This window comes from Passer domesticus, chromosome 1, assembly GCF_036417665.1.
Source record: "Passer domesticus isolate bPasDom1 chromosome 1, bPasDom1.hap1, whole genome shotgun sequence".
Lineage (NCBI taxonomy): Eukaryota > Metazoa > Chordata > Aves > Passeriformes > Passeridae > Passer > Passer domesticus.
Window position 1 is genome coordinate 3340223 of NC_087474.1, and position 15787 is coordinate 3356009.

General features: G+C 44.4%; 1 protein-coding gene across 2 annotated transcripts in view; it reads left to right on the plus strand.

Annotated features, from left to right (window-relative positions):
- Nucleotides 1–15787, plus strand: part of CRHR2 (corticotropin releasing hormone receptor 2) — a 141808-nt gene that overhangs the window by 117714 nt on the left and 8307 nt on the right. For both annotated transcript variants that reach the window (XM_064421737.1, XM_064421674.1), the window contains 3 exons: nt 4645–4730; nt 7142–7277; nt 7911–7952. In XM_064421737.1, the coding sequence (XP_064277807.1) occupies nt 4645–4730; nt 7142–7277; nt 7911–7952 (264 nt within the window). The remainder of the gene's footprint in view (nt 1–4644; nt 4731–7141; nt 7278–7910; nt 7953–15787) is intronic.

A 15787-nucleotide genomic window follows, 5' to 3' on the forward strand; every position in this document is an offset into this window, starting at 1 on the left:
AAAGCATTAATTAACTGGCAGAGTGCTCATCTGAGGTCAGGGTGGCAGCATCCAGAGCTCCCACTCAAAGGACTGCTCTGATCCCAATCTGGGTTACTTAACCCTGAGGTGATTTTACAGCACTGCATAAAAATATGAAATCTAAATAGAATAATTTTTATGGTTCCTGGGAATGAAGAGGAACAAACATTCTAGGAAGCAGAGGAGCACAGGCTTTCTGTGAAGCATGAAATACAAAACCCAGCAGAAAATGAGCAAAATAAAAGCCAGTTGTCCATTAAATTCTCAAAAGAAAGAGCAGAGCTTAATGACCTCCCTTTTAAACTCCTGGGCTTGGGGAAAACTGCAAAGAAGCCCTCAGAATCAGCATTGCCTCTTTTGTGCACTTTGGCTATTTCATCTTGATAAGGGAGATAAATTTCCTCTCAGCTGGAGTTTGCTTTTTATGAGAGAAAAATTTCACCCAAAATAATTTGCTGAAAAGTTTCTTTTGATTCAAAAGAGTTTCTGGGCTCGTGTGTTCAGGTTGTGCTAGAACAGTGCCAAAACAGATGGCTCAGATACTTTCTGGATCACTGGCTTGTAACTCCATTTTGGGGGTCTGAATTTTCATCCCAATTTAGAAATGGAAAGACTAAACTGCTGGCAAGAAATGAAAACTTTTTCTTTCCCATCTGTACTTGGAAAGGGTCTTATTCCAGCAATAATGATATTCTTAGCATGGCATAAATAAAGGAGAAGAAGAAATAAGGCATTTTGTTCTATCTTCAAGACTTTGCCTTTGGATTCATTTTATCTACCAGTAAATGTCAAGGTAAAAATCCTTAGTTATGTTTTCCATTAGGAAGCAGAAAACATGGATAAACAGAAATGAATGAAAATAGAAAATGAGCCTAAAGATAAATAAAAAGGATGCACTGCCTTTCATCATTACCTCTCTTAAATGACCTTTCCTGGGTCTCCACTGATGGAACTGATGTGTGGGTTTTGTTAGAGCTGCCCAGCCCTGAGGAATTAATCTGTTGACACAGAGCTCCCATAATAACAAAGAAGTCCTTGACAAATAATTGTGTACTTTGGTCAATACAGCACTTAGGCTCTTTTCTAGGAAAACTCACTTTGCAGTGGAGTGAGATCCTTCTCCCTCTGAAACACTGCAGTCTCGCTGAGGAACAAAGAGCAGAGGCTTCCTCTGCTCTGCCTGTACATCAGGCTCAGCCTGCTAGCCACTAGAGCTGGATGGATCCTCTCCAGCTGAGAAAACAGCTCCATTTTCATCTCCAAGCCTTCAGCTGTCTGCAGCAGCCTGTTCCCTGCCTGATTCCCAGCTCATGTCCCCTCTCCTGAGCAAACTGGCCCCATCATCCCCATGAGCTGTGGTCTCAGGCCCAGCAAGAACAAACTGACAATTAAATCCCCATCTGATTATGCACTGAAAATTGACCTTCAGATCAATTCAGAAATAGTTAAAATAGTTAAAATAGTTACTTCAAACCTCTCTGGGTGCTGCTGAAAGACCCCACTGAGCCAGGTGTCTTTCTGAAATGGAGTTGAGAGTGACTTTCTGAAAAGGCATCAGAGTGGAGAGGTTTTTTTAGAGAAACCATTAAAAGTGAACACATTGAAACATGCTTCTAGAAGGCAAAACCAAAAGTAAGTATTTTGCTGTGACCACATTTTCATTTTTTCCCTTGGATTTTTTGCTTGCTGCGATCTGCTTTGTAGGGGTGACCCTATCCAAGTCTTAAAGATCTCTCAGAGAAACCTTAATAGAGACAAAATGTTGGTGCCTCAAAACATTTTGAAGCTTCCATAGACTGTAATGTCACAGAACCTCATTGGCACAGCCCCATTCACTTCATTGAAGCTCAGTGTCCTTGGGATGTCCTGAAGATCAGTGGAAGGTCTGTGTGGTCCAAGCCCTATTAGTCAAAAAACACTAATTTAAAATATATCAAATGAACCACTGTTGAATAGTTTCCATTTCTTTGCAGTGAATATAAACAGATCTTGGGATAACCAACTGCTTAATCTGACAAGAAATGATGCCTGCCCAACTCAGTTCCTTATGCTCTTGCTCTTCTAATCCTCACTCTAGGGATTTATAGCCAAGGCTAAGTCACTTGGCTTCTTTTTCTTAGATACTAAACCTAGAATGGGGAAGAATCAGTTACTCCTTTTCCTGGAGAAACTGGGATGAAGCCAGCAGCAGGAGCTGTGTGTGTACCAGGGCTGCACCCATGTCCTGTCCTGCTGCTGCAACAGCTGGGCAGAGAAACTTAGGAGAAAATGGAAAACCAAGCCTTGAAGGAGCTTCACACAACCTAAAGGAGGTTCTAAAGTCAAAAGGAGCTGTAAATTATTTTTCTAACCTCCCTTTATGCAGTGAAAAAGCCAGAGGATTCTCCTGACTTGATGGTCCCCTGCATCCAAGCCATGATCTCCTGGGCACACACATCAGACCCATTTTTCCAGGACCTTCCCTCCAGCTCAGGATCCTCTGCTTCCACCTGTCCCCTTCACCAGCCTTTAAAAAACAAACAAACAAACAAACAAAACAATTCTCTGGTTTGCAGGTAAAGGCAGACTGGTAAAAGAAAATTACAACAATGATGGAAGAAGCAGAGTGAAAATCACTCTGAAGTTCAGACTGAGGTTCCTCAGGAGGAGGATTCAGTTTGAGTGGCCAATGCTGCTGTTACCTTCTCCTAGCAAATGTCCTGGCAGGGTTTCTCAGGCACCTGGGGAGTTTTTTAAAAGTCAGCACTGAGGAATCTGCCTTCCTGGTGCTCTGGAGAGAGGTGAGGTCTCTCAGCAGCTTTGTGCCATGTGTGCCAGTGCCACTCACAGGCTTCAGGGAGGCAGGGGTGCCTCAGGTGCTGCTCTGCTCTGGGCTTGGGCACCTGAGCTGGGAGAATTAAAACCCCACTTTTATGGAATTAAGTGTGTTTCTGGTGAAAGAACTCCCAGAATTTTCAGCTAGCAATTCTTCTGGACTGATGAATCACACCTCTGCAAATGAATTTCACCAAAGGCCAGAATCTCTCATTTTCTGATGCAGGCTGTGGCAATTTGAATTTCCAGCTCAGATGGCAGGATGCTGTCACATTGAGGCAGGACTCATGAAACTTGAAATGCCTTCTTCAGCCCAGTTCACCACTCTAATGCCATGTGATCAGTCCCACTGATACTTGGAATTTGCTCTTACCTTGGAGTCTGTAATTCAGTCTGGCACTTTTCATTACACTTGCAAAACTGGCACATTTTGGATTGGTGCCTTTTTTGCATCCTTGGCAGAAATGACCCAAGCATGGCTCTGAGCTGAGAGAGAACCTCAAGATTCAGCAGAATTGCAGAGAAGGAAGTTTTCTTTCTGTGGGTGAGGGTCACCTCCGTTGACCTCCAGCTGAGCAGAGACTGCCTGAACACCTCTCTTTGTGTTACTCATCAGTCACCAGTGTGAGAAGTTTAAGATTCAGCTCAAACCACAGATATGGAGCTGCTTTTGTCTCTGATAAATAAAGCATGAACCAGTATCAAGCTCTTAATATGACAAAAAACAAATCAGAGAAGAACAAACACACAGGCTGCAGTGCTTTGTTTACTTCTTGTACTCCCCAGGGCCCTGCTCTGCTGAGGAAATAATTTCCAAAAACGCCGTGTTAACTCCTAGAACAGCATTTTTGTATCTCACGTAGGGTGTTTACACAATTCCCAGTGCTGCCAGTCTCGCAGAGTCTGCTCAGGTGTTTTATTGCTCCATTTGCTCTGAGCCATGGAGCAGGAGCCACAGGGAGTGCTCTGATGGATGCCAAGATATGTAAAACATTGATATGTAAAATATACCCCATAGCACAGGGGGGGAAAGGAGCATATTTTGAGAACACCTTTCAGTTGGCAGCTCTGCTGGGGTGTTTGTAAATATTCAGATGTCAGTCACAGAATTGTTCCTTTCCGGGGCTGAAAAATGCCAGGAGCCCCTGGGATTGTGTGTGAGGTAAATATTTTCTCCCAAGCTGTGCTGGGACCTCAGCAGTTGTTCAGTTCTGACAACTTTGGGACAGACCCATGTCTTGGAAGCTGCCCTGCTTTATGTTCTGAAAGCAACTCCAAACCTGCTCCTAAGAGCCAAATCCTTCCACTGATCACAGTCTAAAAACCAATCTTCTCTTCAGTTTGTTGGGTTTTTTTGATGTTTGCGCTATGCAAGAAAGTTGCCAGCAGATGCTACAAGAGTAATTAGAGCAAATATCAATTCTCAGTGGGGAGGCTGCAGCACAAATAATAATTACCCAGCTCAGCAAATTGAAAGTGGGAGTAGCAAATCCATCAATCCCACCTTTAGTTCCTTATTGCATCCAGAAAAGGTGAAAAGGGAGTAAAAATAAGCTCCTTCTTAGGCCAATAATGATGTACTCCATTTTCACTGCTGTTTTGGAAACGTTAAGAGCTGTTGGATGTTTGCTGTATAATCTGGTATTTCTAGTAAACTTCTGAGTCTGTTGCAATCAGTGGTAAAGCCAAAAGGCTGTCTTCAGTCAGATGGAAACTGTAAAATATGCTTTTTAAGGTGTGTCACATTCTGTAAGCCATTATTTTACTGACTGGTTGCATTTTTTTTCCCTCTCTCTCCCTTTTTTCCAGATAAATTTTGTATTTCTATTTAACATAGTTAGGATTTTAATGACAAAGCTGAGAGCTTCAACCACTTCAGAAACAATCCAGTACAGGTAAGTCAGCTTGTGATTTCTGGTGATAACAAAGCTCTGCTTGATTGTCCTGTCCTTGTCCCATCTTTGTCTTTCCAGGTGCCACTGTTGGTGGAGCTCATAAATCAGGCCCACAGTATTTATTTATCTGTGCAGGCTCTCCAGAAAAGCCTGCCTGCATTTTTTCTGTCCACTCTATTTCACTTCAGGCCTACACATACCCCAACACACATAGAATCCCCTCCTTTCCATGAAATCTGAAGGATTTGGTCTCATGTGAGGACAGATTTCTCCATTTCTGTATGTACACAAGTTTTATATAGTAAATGCTGCATCCAGCTCTGGGCTCCCCAGCACGGGAAGGACCTGGAGCTGCTGGAGCCAGTCCAGAGGAGGCACCAGGATGGTCCCAGGGATGGAGCAGCTCTGCTGTGGGGAGGGGATGGGAGAATTGGGATTGCTCAGCCTGGAAAAGGCTTTGGGGTGACCAAATTTTGACCTGAAGGGAGCCTGCCAGAGGGTGGAGAGAGACCATTGACAAGGGTCTGCAGGGACAGGACAAGGGGGAATGGCTTCAAATGGATAGACAGTAGGTTTGGAAGGCTATTAGGAAAAATCTCTATCCTGTGAGGGTGGGCACACCCTGGCACAGGGTGCTCAGAGAAGCTGTGGCTGCCCCTGGATCCCTGGAAGTGCCCAAGGCCAGGCTGGATGGGGCTTGGAGCAGCCTGGGATGGTGGAAGGTGTCCCTGCCCATGGCAGGGGCTGGGTCTGGATGATCTTTAACCTTCCAACCCAAACCATCCTGGGATTCTGTGATTAGTGGGTGCATGCAGGTGTTTAATGCTCCATTTAAAATGTGGGGAGGGGAATGAGGGGTGATTGTGCCCCTTCCTTCCTGCTGGTGCCAGAATTAGTGGAACCACTCAGTGGCTTGCATCACAGAGCTGATCCTCCACTCATCAGTGCCTTCATTTGGGTTTGGCTTCTCAGGTAAATCAGTTCCCACACCCAGCAGAACCCCACAGGCACTGGCATGGCTGGAAAGAGAAGTCTGGAGGGAAGGTGGCCTGGCCCTTGAGACACCAGTGTGGGATCAGATCAGCCTTGACAGCCTAAAAGCAAACTCTCACACACCAGGAGATGCTGAGTGCCCTGTTCTCATCATCTGCAGTGTCTTGGAAGATATTTGACAGACTTAGGGACTAACAGGTCCTTGCAGTAGGAAATGGCCCAGGTTTTGTGGAGTGAGATCAGTCACTCTTAACTCATTTCTGGATAAAAATCTCAGCATATGAAGCTGAGTTACATCTTGATGTCCTGAAATCAAGCTGCACTTTGGAGGCAGTTTTGCTGCAGTAATGGCCTTTGTTTTTTCACTGATTCCTTCCTTTTGCTCCTGTCAGGGTTTTGTTAGTGAGCTTAGTGCAGTGGTCTGAAGTTCAGACCCTTCTCTGCACATTTCCTGAGAAATGAAGGGAAAAACACCCCTTTTTCTTGCTCAAACCTCATGCCATAAAACTAAAACTGGCCTGCAAAAGCCCTGATTCAAACCTCAGGACATTTTTATCCCTTCTGCAGCTTGCAGGGAGGCATTAGAGGCATCAGAGTGAATCAATCTGCACCAACTGCCATTGTTCTTGAACAGATGACAATGATCTTATCCTTGCAGGCTCTCTGAGGGAATTGTCTTTTCCACAGCCTGAATGGAAACCTTTAGAATTCCAGCAAAGCCTGGGGCAGGCCTGGATGCTCTAAAGCAGAGCAGTTCAATCCTTTGCTAAGCAGATATTAAATTGTGTGGCAGTGGGAACTTAAGGCTGTCACTTCATCCTGACACTGGGTTTGTGCTCCCCTGTCTTTATCTACCTGTTATGGCATTATTCAGGGATTTATACAGATTTAGCCAAATTTCAGCCTTTGTGTTCATACAATGACATGCTGCTCTCAGCTGACACTGTTACAGCACCAATAATAAGGATTAGCCCCTAATAATTTTGTTAATCACTGATGATTATTGATGATCACTCTTTCACCACGTGCTTTGTGATTTGTGGTTCCCAAGACAGCCCTGAGCAGTCGAGCTGGGTGTTGCAGGATTTGTTTACACTGCAGACAACCTCAAATGATGGGCACAGAGCAGGTCTCAGCTGAGCTGGGCACTGATCACATCTCCCTGAGGTGGCAGAAATCACTCAGCAAACCTGCAGGGAATCCCAAGGCTTCAAGCCTCACTGGTAGGGGAGAAAAGGAGGAAGAAAGAGGGGGATATAAATAAGGTTCCCACTCACCTGTGGAGTTCAGAGTGTGGGGGGAAGCAGCAGATCCAAAGGCTGTCCTGGGACACTTCCCCAGGTGGACAGGACTGCTCAGGCACTCCTTCCATGCTCCTCCTTCCCTGTGTTCACTTGTTTTCTGTTCCCTGCCCACAGGAAGGCAGTCAAGGCCACCTTGGTTCTCCTGCCCCTGCTTGGCATCACCTACATGCTTTTCTTTGTCAACCCCGGCGAGGATGACATTTCCCAGATTGTTTTCATCTATTTCAATTCCTTCCTTCAGTCTTTTCAGGTAAGAGAGCAGGCTTGCAGCTCTGTCAGCTGGAAGTTTATCCTCTGTACAGCTCCACCCTCGCTGCTTCTCAGCCATGGGACTTCAGGCAGTGATAGAAATTATAGTTGCAAATAGCTCAGCTTAGTTATTATGTGAATAATACATGTACAAATGTGTCATGTGGAGAGGGAAATCCTCTCAGGTGTGGACTGGAGGGATTCATCTCCCTCAACTCAGCACTGGCTTCAGCTCCTCACATAAAATCAATAGAGAGAAAGAAGATGTTTCATTCCACCTGCCTGAGAGGGGATGAGGGGTCCCCCTCCCCAGGTGCCTCTCTCTTCCCAGGGCACACACTGGGCTCACAATTGGACTGAGTGTTGCTAAACCAAAGGAAACAGCTCCTGCCTGTTGGATTTGCTGCTCTGTTTGTGTTGTAAGAGTCTCCAGACAAGTTTTTGTTTATTTAATCCATCAGTCTCACCTTTAGCTCCTCATTGCACCCAGAAAAGGAGAAAAGGGAGTAAAATTCAGCTCCTTGTTAGGGCAGTAATGATGTGCTGTTCTATTCAGCCAGCAGCCCAACTTTTAATTAACATTAGAAGTGTTGAAATGTTTCGCTAATAATTGCCTGCTTTCTCTTCTTTCCAGGGTTTCTTTGTGTCAGTATTTTACTGCTTCTTGAATGGTGAGGTAAGTAATTCACCCTTGGGAGGTGGAATTTGTTTGGGTGCCTGATTACAGAGACCTGAGATGTTTTTACAGGGGTCCCAGTCCCATCAGTCGCTTGTAGAAGGCTCTTAATGTGCACCTGAATTTCCCAGCTTTTGTCCTCAAAAATTTATCAACTTCAGACTACTACCTGTGAGATCAGGGCAGAGGGAAAGAAGTTTTGTCAGATTATAAATTTTCTGTTCTTCATCTTAAGACTTCTTTGAAGTTACTCATTAATTAAAAATATGATTTCTGGGCATAGCTAATTACTTCTGAGCTGCACTCTTGTTAAGGATATGCTTCAGGTGACCCATTTTTATGGTGCCATGCTGATCTGAGTGAGTTTGTCCATGTGGGTCACCATCTGTGAGTGATCAGTGCCTGTTGCATTCAGAAGAGACAGTTGAAAACAGATGAAATTATGAAGTACTGCTATTCAAGAAAGAAATGCTTCACTAATATCCCCCAGTGTTTGCTTTCCACCCCAAAGTGTGAGAGATTTAAATCTTTCCCCTGCTTACATTGTCAGGGTCTCATTTACTTGAATTAAAATGTTTCATCTTTGTCCAGCTAAAATGTTAGTCTCTGCAGAAATCAATTCCATATTTCATTATTCTTGCTGTATTGGTATAAACTTTGTTTGTGCTGCATCTCAGTTTCATTGTGGGCTATGAGAAAGAATGGGCATGGCTTTAAAGCAGCAGTATTTTTATTTTAAATATTTTAATTTTACAAATTTCTTTTATTTTAATGTATTTCTTTTGTTTTATTTTACATTGGTATCTTTCCCTCTTCCTCATTAATTCTGAGGTGATGCTAACAAGAAGCAGCTCAGTTTTCTGAGTTAAACACATGCCACTTTTATATCCTGGCATCAGATTTCTCTGTTCTCTTTCCAACTTTCCTTCCATAAATTGTCACCATCCCATTTGCCTCTTAAAAAACAGGGAGTTTAAATCTTCCTCCAAAATACAGGTGCCTGTAGAGCTGCATTTACCTCAGGCTGTGTCAGGGGAGGTTTGGGTTGGGTATCAGGGAAAGGTTTTTCCCCAGAGGATGCTGAGCACTGCCCAGGCTCCCCAGGGAATGGGCATGGCCCCGAGGCTGCCAGAGCTCCAGGAGTGTTTGGACAACACTCCCAGGGATTCCCAGAATTCCCAGAATGACCAGGTTGGAAGAGACCTTCAAAATCATCGAGTCCAACCCAGCCCAAACACCTCAACTCAACCCTGGCTCCCAGTGCCACATCCAGGCTTTGTTAAACACACCCAGGGATGGGGACTGCACCACCTCCCCGGGCAGCCATTCCAGAGCTTTATCTCTCTTTCTGTGAAAAACTTTTTCCTGATCTCCAGCCTGTATTTCTCTTGGTGCAGCTGGAGGCTGTGTGCTCTGGTTGTGTCAGTGCTGCTGCAGACAGAGCCCAGCCCCAGCTGAGCACAGGCACCTTTCAGGAGCTGTGCAGAGTGATGAGGGAAGCCCTGAGTCTCCTTTTCTCCAGGCTGAGCACCCCCAGCTCCCTCAGGGGTTCCTCTCAGGGTTTGTGTTCCCAGCCCCTCTCCAGCCTCGTTGCCTCCTCTGGATGAGCACAGGCTGGGATTGTTGGGGTCTGTGCAGGAGTTGGACTGAATGATTATTGTGGATCCCTTCCAGCTCAGGATATTCTGTGATCTATTTGTCCTATTCATCAGGTCTGCACTGTTCAAGCAGAAGGAGAATTTCCTGTAGACAACAGGATTTTTCAAAGTCTTTTTTCCTTTTTCCACTGGTGTCCCAGTGACCATCAGGGGCTGGAACCCAGGCTGTGTAATCTCGCAGCCAGTCAGGATTTTCTGTCACCCCACTTCCATTTTGTGGCACTCAGACTTGGAGCTGTTGGCTGTTCACAGCAGGTTTTTTCTTTTGGCTGTTCTGGCATTCTTTCAGCTCTGTTTACTGGGAGAAATATCCAAACTTCCCCTTCCTACACCAGTCTGAAGCTGTCTGTCCAAAGCCATGAGCCAACATCCCATCTCCTGTAGCTTTGATGAGTTCAGACATAATTGAGCCTGTCATAGGAGGGTGATTCACCTCATACACTTCTAGGCCTTGAGAACAATCTGGGAAATCTGGACTGATTCCAGAACTCATTTTCCACTGTGTCACACTGGGAACAGGGATTTCTGAGGGAGTCAGTCCAAGGTTGAGACACCCAGCTTGGGATGTTGATTCATTTCCCTAAACTCAGATATCTGGTGCTGCTGGGGAGGCAGCAGAGGATCTGAGGCATCCCCGTGGCTCTTACCAGCTGATCCAGGATCTGAGAAGATTCTCATCTGACTGGGAAGTGGGAAAGCCAGGTGGGATCCAGTGGGGCTTCTCAGTTGCCTCTGTGTCAGTAATTTAAGCCAACCAATACAACCTTTTTGCTTTTTAAGCTTTTCATCAGCTTGGTTTACAACAGGCACCTCCATTTGCTCACCTGAGCAGCTCCAGTCTGGGCTGGCTCTCCACTGCATGCCCAGACACCTTGCTGCCATGTGGGCACCCACAAAAGCTGAATTTGGGAGGAAAATCTTCCCTGTAGCATTTTTTTGACACCTAATTTGCAACTTCCACTTGACTGACTAAACCATGGCAACTCTCTGACTGCTTCTTTGAGGTGAGCCATAAGTCCAAACCACCCAAATATTAAATATTGTCTGTTTCAAAACTGAAAAAACATTGGGCTTGTCTTAATCTACTGTGAGAATGTGTTTCTTTGGAATATCATAAAGCTTTTACAGGATAGAATTTCCTGTTCTGTTCTAGCCTCAATTTTGCACACCATCAAAGAAAACTGCAAACTCAGTGAATTTTCAGAGCTTTCTTGGTGTGTATTCACATTGTCCAGAGCACAGATTTGCATTTTACAGTACACTATTTTAAAAGCTGGGCTGCTCCCAGCCAGGCATCCCTAGTAGAAGTGATGATGAAGGAAATGCCACTCAATCCCCATGTACCAGATAGACCAGAGGTACCAGATTTTGTTCAAAAAAAAGGAAACCTGTGAGGAACAGACTTTCAGTAGCCTGAAAGCTTCATAAAAATGACTGAAGCCTTGTTAGTTTCTCTGCAGTGAGCCTGATGTTCCTGGCTCTGTGGTGGATGGGCTGATAACTTGCTGTCTCAGAAGGTTTTAAATACTTCAGGTTTTCCAGTTATAGCAGAGCTGGGTTCTTTAAATGCATGTAAAGGTTTTTATCACATTACTCATCCCCCACAGTGCCAGGCTTGCTCTGAATGATGACACAAGCAAAAAGCCTGGAAAATCCATCAAATTAAGCTTTAATAATGCTGTGATCTCAGCTCCATCCATCCCAGCCTGTGTTTGATACACATCCTGCTGAGTACTTACAAGCTGCCAGTAACTGTCTGTAGTAGAGTTCAAAAATTATGGGTTGCCCTCAAAAAAAAACCCCAAAAGTCCTTTCATAATATCTTCAAAGAGTGCTTCATGTCTGAGGGACTTGTCCCTTCACAATTTATGTGTTTCTTTTTGCTATTGGACTAAAAGCTGCTGCATTAGTAGAAGACAGAGGAAACCCCATTGTGGGTTCCTCAGGTGTGAAAGAATGGCTGTAGGGATGTTCTACTCCCTAGGAAACCACATTAAAAAATCCTGATTTGGGGTTTTTCCTGAGGCTCAGTGTGTCATTTCACTGAGTTTTCTCCTCAGGATGTATTTTTGAGGAAGAAGTAGAATAATACGAACTAAAGGAACAGAGGTGATGTTGTTTTCAGCAGCCACTGAGGGACCCATGCAAAATTCCTGCCCTGTCAGGGCTGGAATTGGATGCAGCCTTTGCAAAGTTGTGCTGGATTTTAATACTCTCAGAATAAGGAGAGGCTACAATTAACCCCAGTCCTTATGAGGAAAGGAAATTGTGCAATGAATTTACTGCCTGTTTTAAAGTGCATGTAGAGATTTTGCAGTGAGATTTAGTAAATGTTGGGACTATTTCTCAATCTGATGTGAAAATCACTTGGTTTGGGTACAGGGAAAGCATTAATAGCAGTTACTGGAATCTGAGCAAATGGCAGAAATACTACTTAAGGCTGCATTTTGATAGAGCCACAGGAAATGGAACCATGTGTCCTGACAAACCTGCATGAACTGAAAAATAAAGAGGAAAAGTCTACAGGCTCTGGTGGCTTTATGCTGTACCCTTCAGCCCAGTTCCCACAATATCTGAGCAGTGCACTCTGTGGAGCTTCAAAACCTCTGTACAATTAAACTGGGTTCAAAAATCAAAATCAGCATCTTAGAAACACTCAGGATGTGAGAGGCTGTTCCAAAGGAGAGTTTGCCTACAGAGTTGGCAAGGGTTGGACTCAGTGATCCTCATGGATCCCTTCCAAGCTGAGATATTTTGGGATTCAGGGGTTCTATTCTGTGAAGTTTCTGTCTCTTTGTCAAAGTTCTGTCTCTGAAGTTTGGAAAATGAAACAGCTGAGAGTTTTTCCTCTGTAACTTCCATTGATTTAAACAAACTTACCTCGAGATCTAACCAAAAACGACACCTTGGTAACCCCTGATACCACCATAAAATGTCCTGATTTTCAGTGATTTTCTCTCACAAATGTGGCAGCACTGGAGGGAAAAAGTGAAGCTGTAAAATTCAGTCCATGCAAAGAATTTCAAAGGAGATGAGTTTATTTCCTGCATTTTTGGGTGGACATTTGACCTGGGCATGCAGCCACCTCCCCTGCCCTCACTTCCACAGAACACAGTGCTTCACACAGCTCCTGGGCTGGCTTCGTTGGCTGCATGAGAGAGGCTGTCAGGCCCTCAGCTGAAGATTAAAAAATCGGTAAATCAAAGAACCAATCTGAGATAATCCAGTTCAACCATCCACCACAAACTGCCAAGCCCCCACCAAACCATGTCCCCATCCACAGCTTCTGAACACTTCCAGGGATGGAGATTCCACCACTTTGTCTGTCAGCCAGTTTCAATGCCTGACCACCCGTTCAGTGAAGAAAATTTTCCAAATATCCAATCTAAACCTCCCCTGCTGCAATTTGAGGCCATTTCCTCTTGTCCTGTCACTTCTGACTTGAGAGCAGAGCCCAGTCTCTCCAGGCTGAGCCCCTTTCCAGCTCCCTCAGTTGCTCCACATCAGATTTGTGCTCCAGACCCTTCCCCAGTTCTGTTCCCTTCCCTCTTTCCAAGCCAACACCTTGTACACCAATTGTTGCAGTGAATCCACAGAGGAGAAGCAGTGTAGATTAAAAGTTTACAGCTTTTTATGTCCTATTGTTTCTGAAAAGTTCAGAAGCTGTTTTGAATGAAGTGTGTGTGCCATGGGTGGGCACAAGGGGCCGTTGGCACTTGACTCATTAATTTGTTTGGAGACTTCATGGGAAAAAAAGTTACATTTTTTTGGACATAGAGAAACACTGGAGGGCAAAAATATGCAAATTGCATTTAATCCAAGTGGAAAAGAGCATCTCTGGACTTCCAAGAAAATTGACAATGAGAGGTTTCTGAGAAATTGAGGTGTTATGAAAACTGGCATAATGAAAAATCTGTATGCACTTGTGTTGAATGCCACTTCAGAAGACTGAATGCAGCTTGTGAACTTCTGTTTCAATGACTGCAAAAAAACAAGATGCTCCTTAAAATTTTTTCAGTCAACTCAAAGATCACAAGACTGAATTTAATTTCAGATAACACTGGATTTTTTAAAAAGTGTTTAGGATGGAGATTTTTTGAACAAGGATAGATGGAGTTAACTAGAAGAGCATGTAGTGACAGGACAAGGGGGAATGGCTTCAATCTGAAAGGGGCAGGTTTAGATTGGATATTAGGAAGAAATCCTTCCCTGGGAGGGTGGTGAGACCCTGGCACAGGATTCCCAGAGCAGCTGTGGCTGCCCCTGGATCCCTGGAAGTGTCCAAGGCCAGGCTGGATGTGGCTTGGAGCAGCCTGGGACAGTGGAAGGTGTCCCTGCCATGGCAGGGGTGGCACTGGATGAGGTTTAATGTTCTTTCCAAGCCAGGCCATGCAGTGATTCTGTGAATGGTGTGAAACTGGGCTGCAGGAATGAATTCCCACACAACTCCTGCTGGACCCTTTCCACTGCAGGTCAGTTTTTCCTTTCTTTAGTGAGCACCTTCTGCTCAGAGAAATGTCAACGTTGAGTCAGGAAGGGAAGAAAGGTGACACTTGACTCCATACATTCTCAGAGGCAAAAGGCTCCTTTATTACAATCTTACTGTATTTATAACCAACATCATTCACCCAGAACCTGTGTGGTTCTTAATCAGCACCCCTCACGTTACTGGCTAATTAAGGAAACACCCTTTGGTGAACATGTTATGAGAAGACAACTGCTCAAAACACCAACTGCAAGATTGTTTTAATTCTTTCTCTCAGCCTTCTCAAAACTCCCCAGAACAGTTCCTGGGAAAGTTTATCTGTTTCTCTCTCTGACCAAACTGTCAGTATCCACAGGGGAAGATGGATTTCTCTTCTGCCTCCCAACATTTCTCTTCTACCTTTCACTCATTCCAGACAAAGTTTCTTTAAAGGAAGATGGATCTTCCATCCACTTCCCTTACTGGTGTCGTGTCTACCTTTTAGCCACACTTTAACAGTGATGGTTTTCTCCTGAGACAAACTAAAGCATTTCAGAGAGAGACAAAGAGTGCATTTAAAGTGTTTCATCTTCCAAAGAGGGCTGGCTGCACTCCTGCTACCTCAGCAGTGATGATGGAAGCCAGAGGATAACAGAGGAATAAGAATCCCTGATCCAGAGATCACTTTTCCTTGGTACTAGGTGCAATTTCCAGTTATCACCAGATCCCTCAGAGAGTTCAGTGATCCCTGCAAACCTTTCCAGCCGTGATGGGAGAGCCCAGCACAGCCATCCCAGAGCAGGATCGTGGGAATGGAGGTGGCAGTGTTTGAGAAGAACCTACAGCTACAAAGGGATGGTGCTTGATGAGGGGCTGCTCAGGGAAGACCAAGATCCACTCTGAAGCTGAATGAAGGGAGCAAGGCAAAATTAAACAGGGAAGTAAAAATATAATAGTGAGGATGATTAAGCACTGGAAGAGAGGCTCAAAGGTGTTTTGAGATCCCTGTCCTTGTTTGTGCTCAAAATTACTTGATAAGACCCTGACATCATTTTAAAACTGGATAAAACCACTGTGCTGGATGTGCTCTGATCATGGCATGGGAGCAGAGGCCTTCTGATGTCCCTTCCTACCTTAATTATTCCGTAATTAATGAGTATTGTATTTGTGGGGTCCCTCACGGCAGGAAGGAATGATGAATCTGACTCCACATTCTCAGAAGGCTAATTTATTATTTTATGATCTAGATTATATTAAAGAATACTAAACTAAACTATACTAAAGAATACAGAAAGGATACTTAATCAATGCTAAAAAGATAATAATGAAAACTCGTGAGTCTCTCCAGAGTCCCAACACAGCTTGGCACTGATTGGCCAAAGAGTCAAAATAATTCACACCAGAAACCAATGAAACAATCACCTGTGGGTAAACAATCTCCAAACACATTCCAAAGCAGCAAAACACAGGAGAAGAAAATGAGATAATTATTGTTTTCCTTCTTCTCTGAGGCTTCTCAGCTTCCCAGGAGAGAAATCCTGGGTGAAGGGATTTTTCCAGAAAATGTGAATGCCACACATGAGTTCTGTGTCCATAATAAGGTGCCTGTCCTTCATTTCTATCCATATCCTGAATGGATACATAACCAGCCAGACCTGAGTCTGAAAACATCCTTTGAGAGCCTCAGGACTCAGATTCAGTATTATCTGACC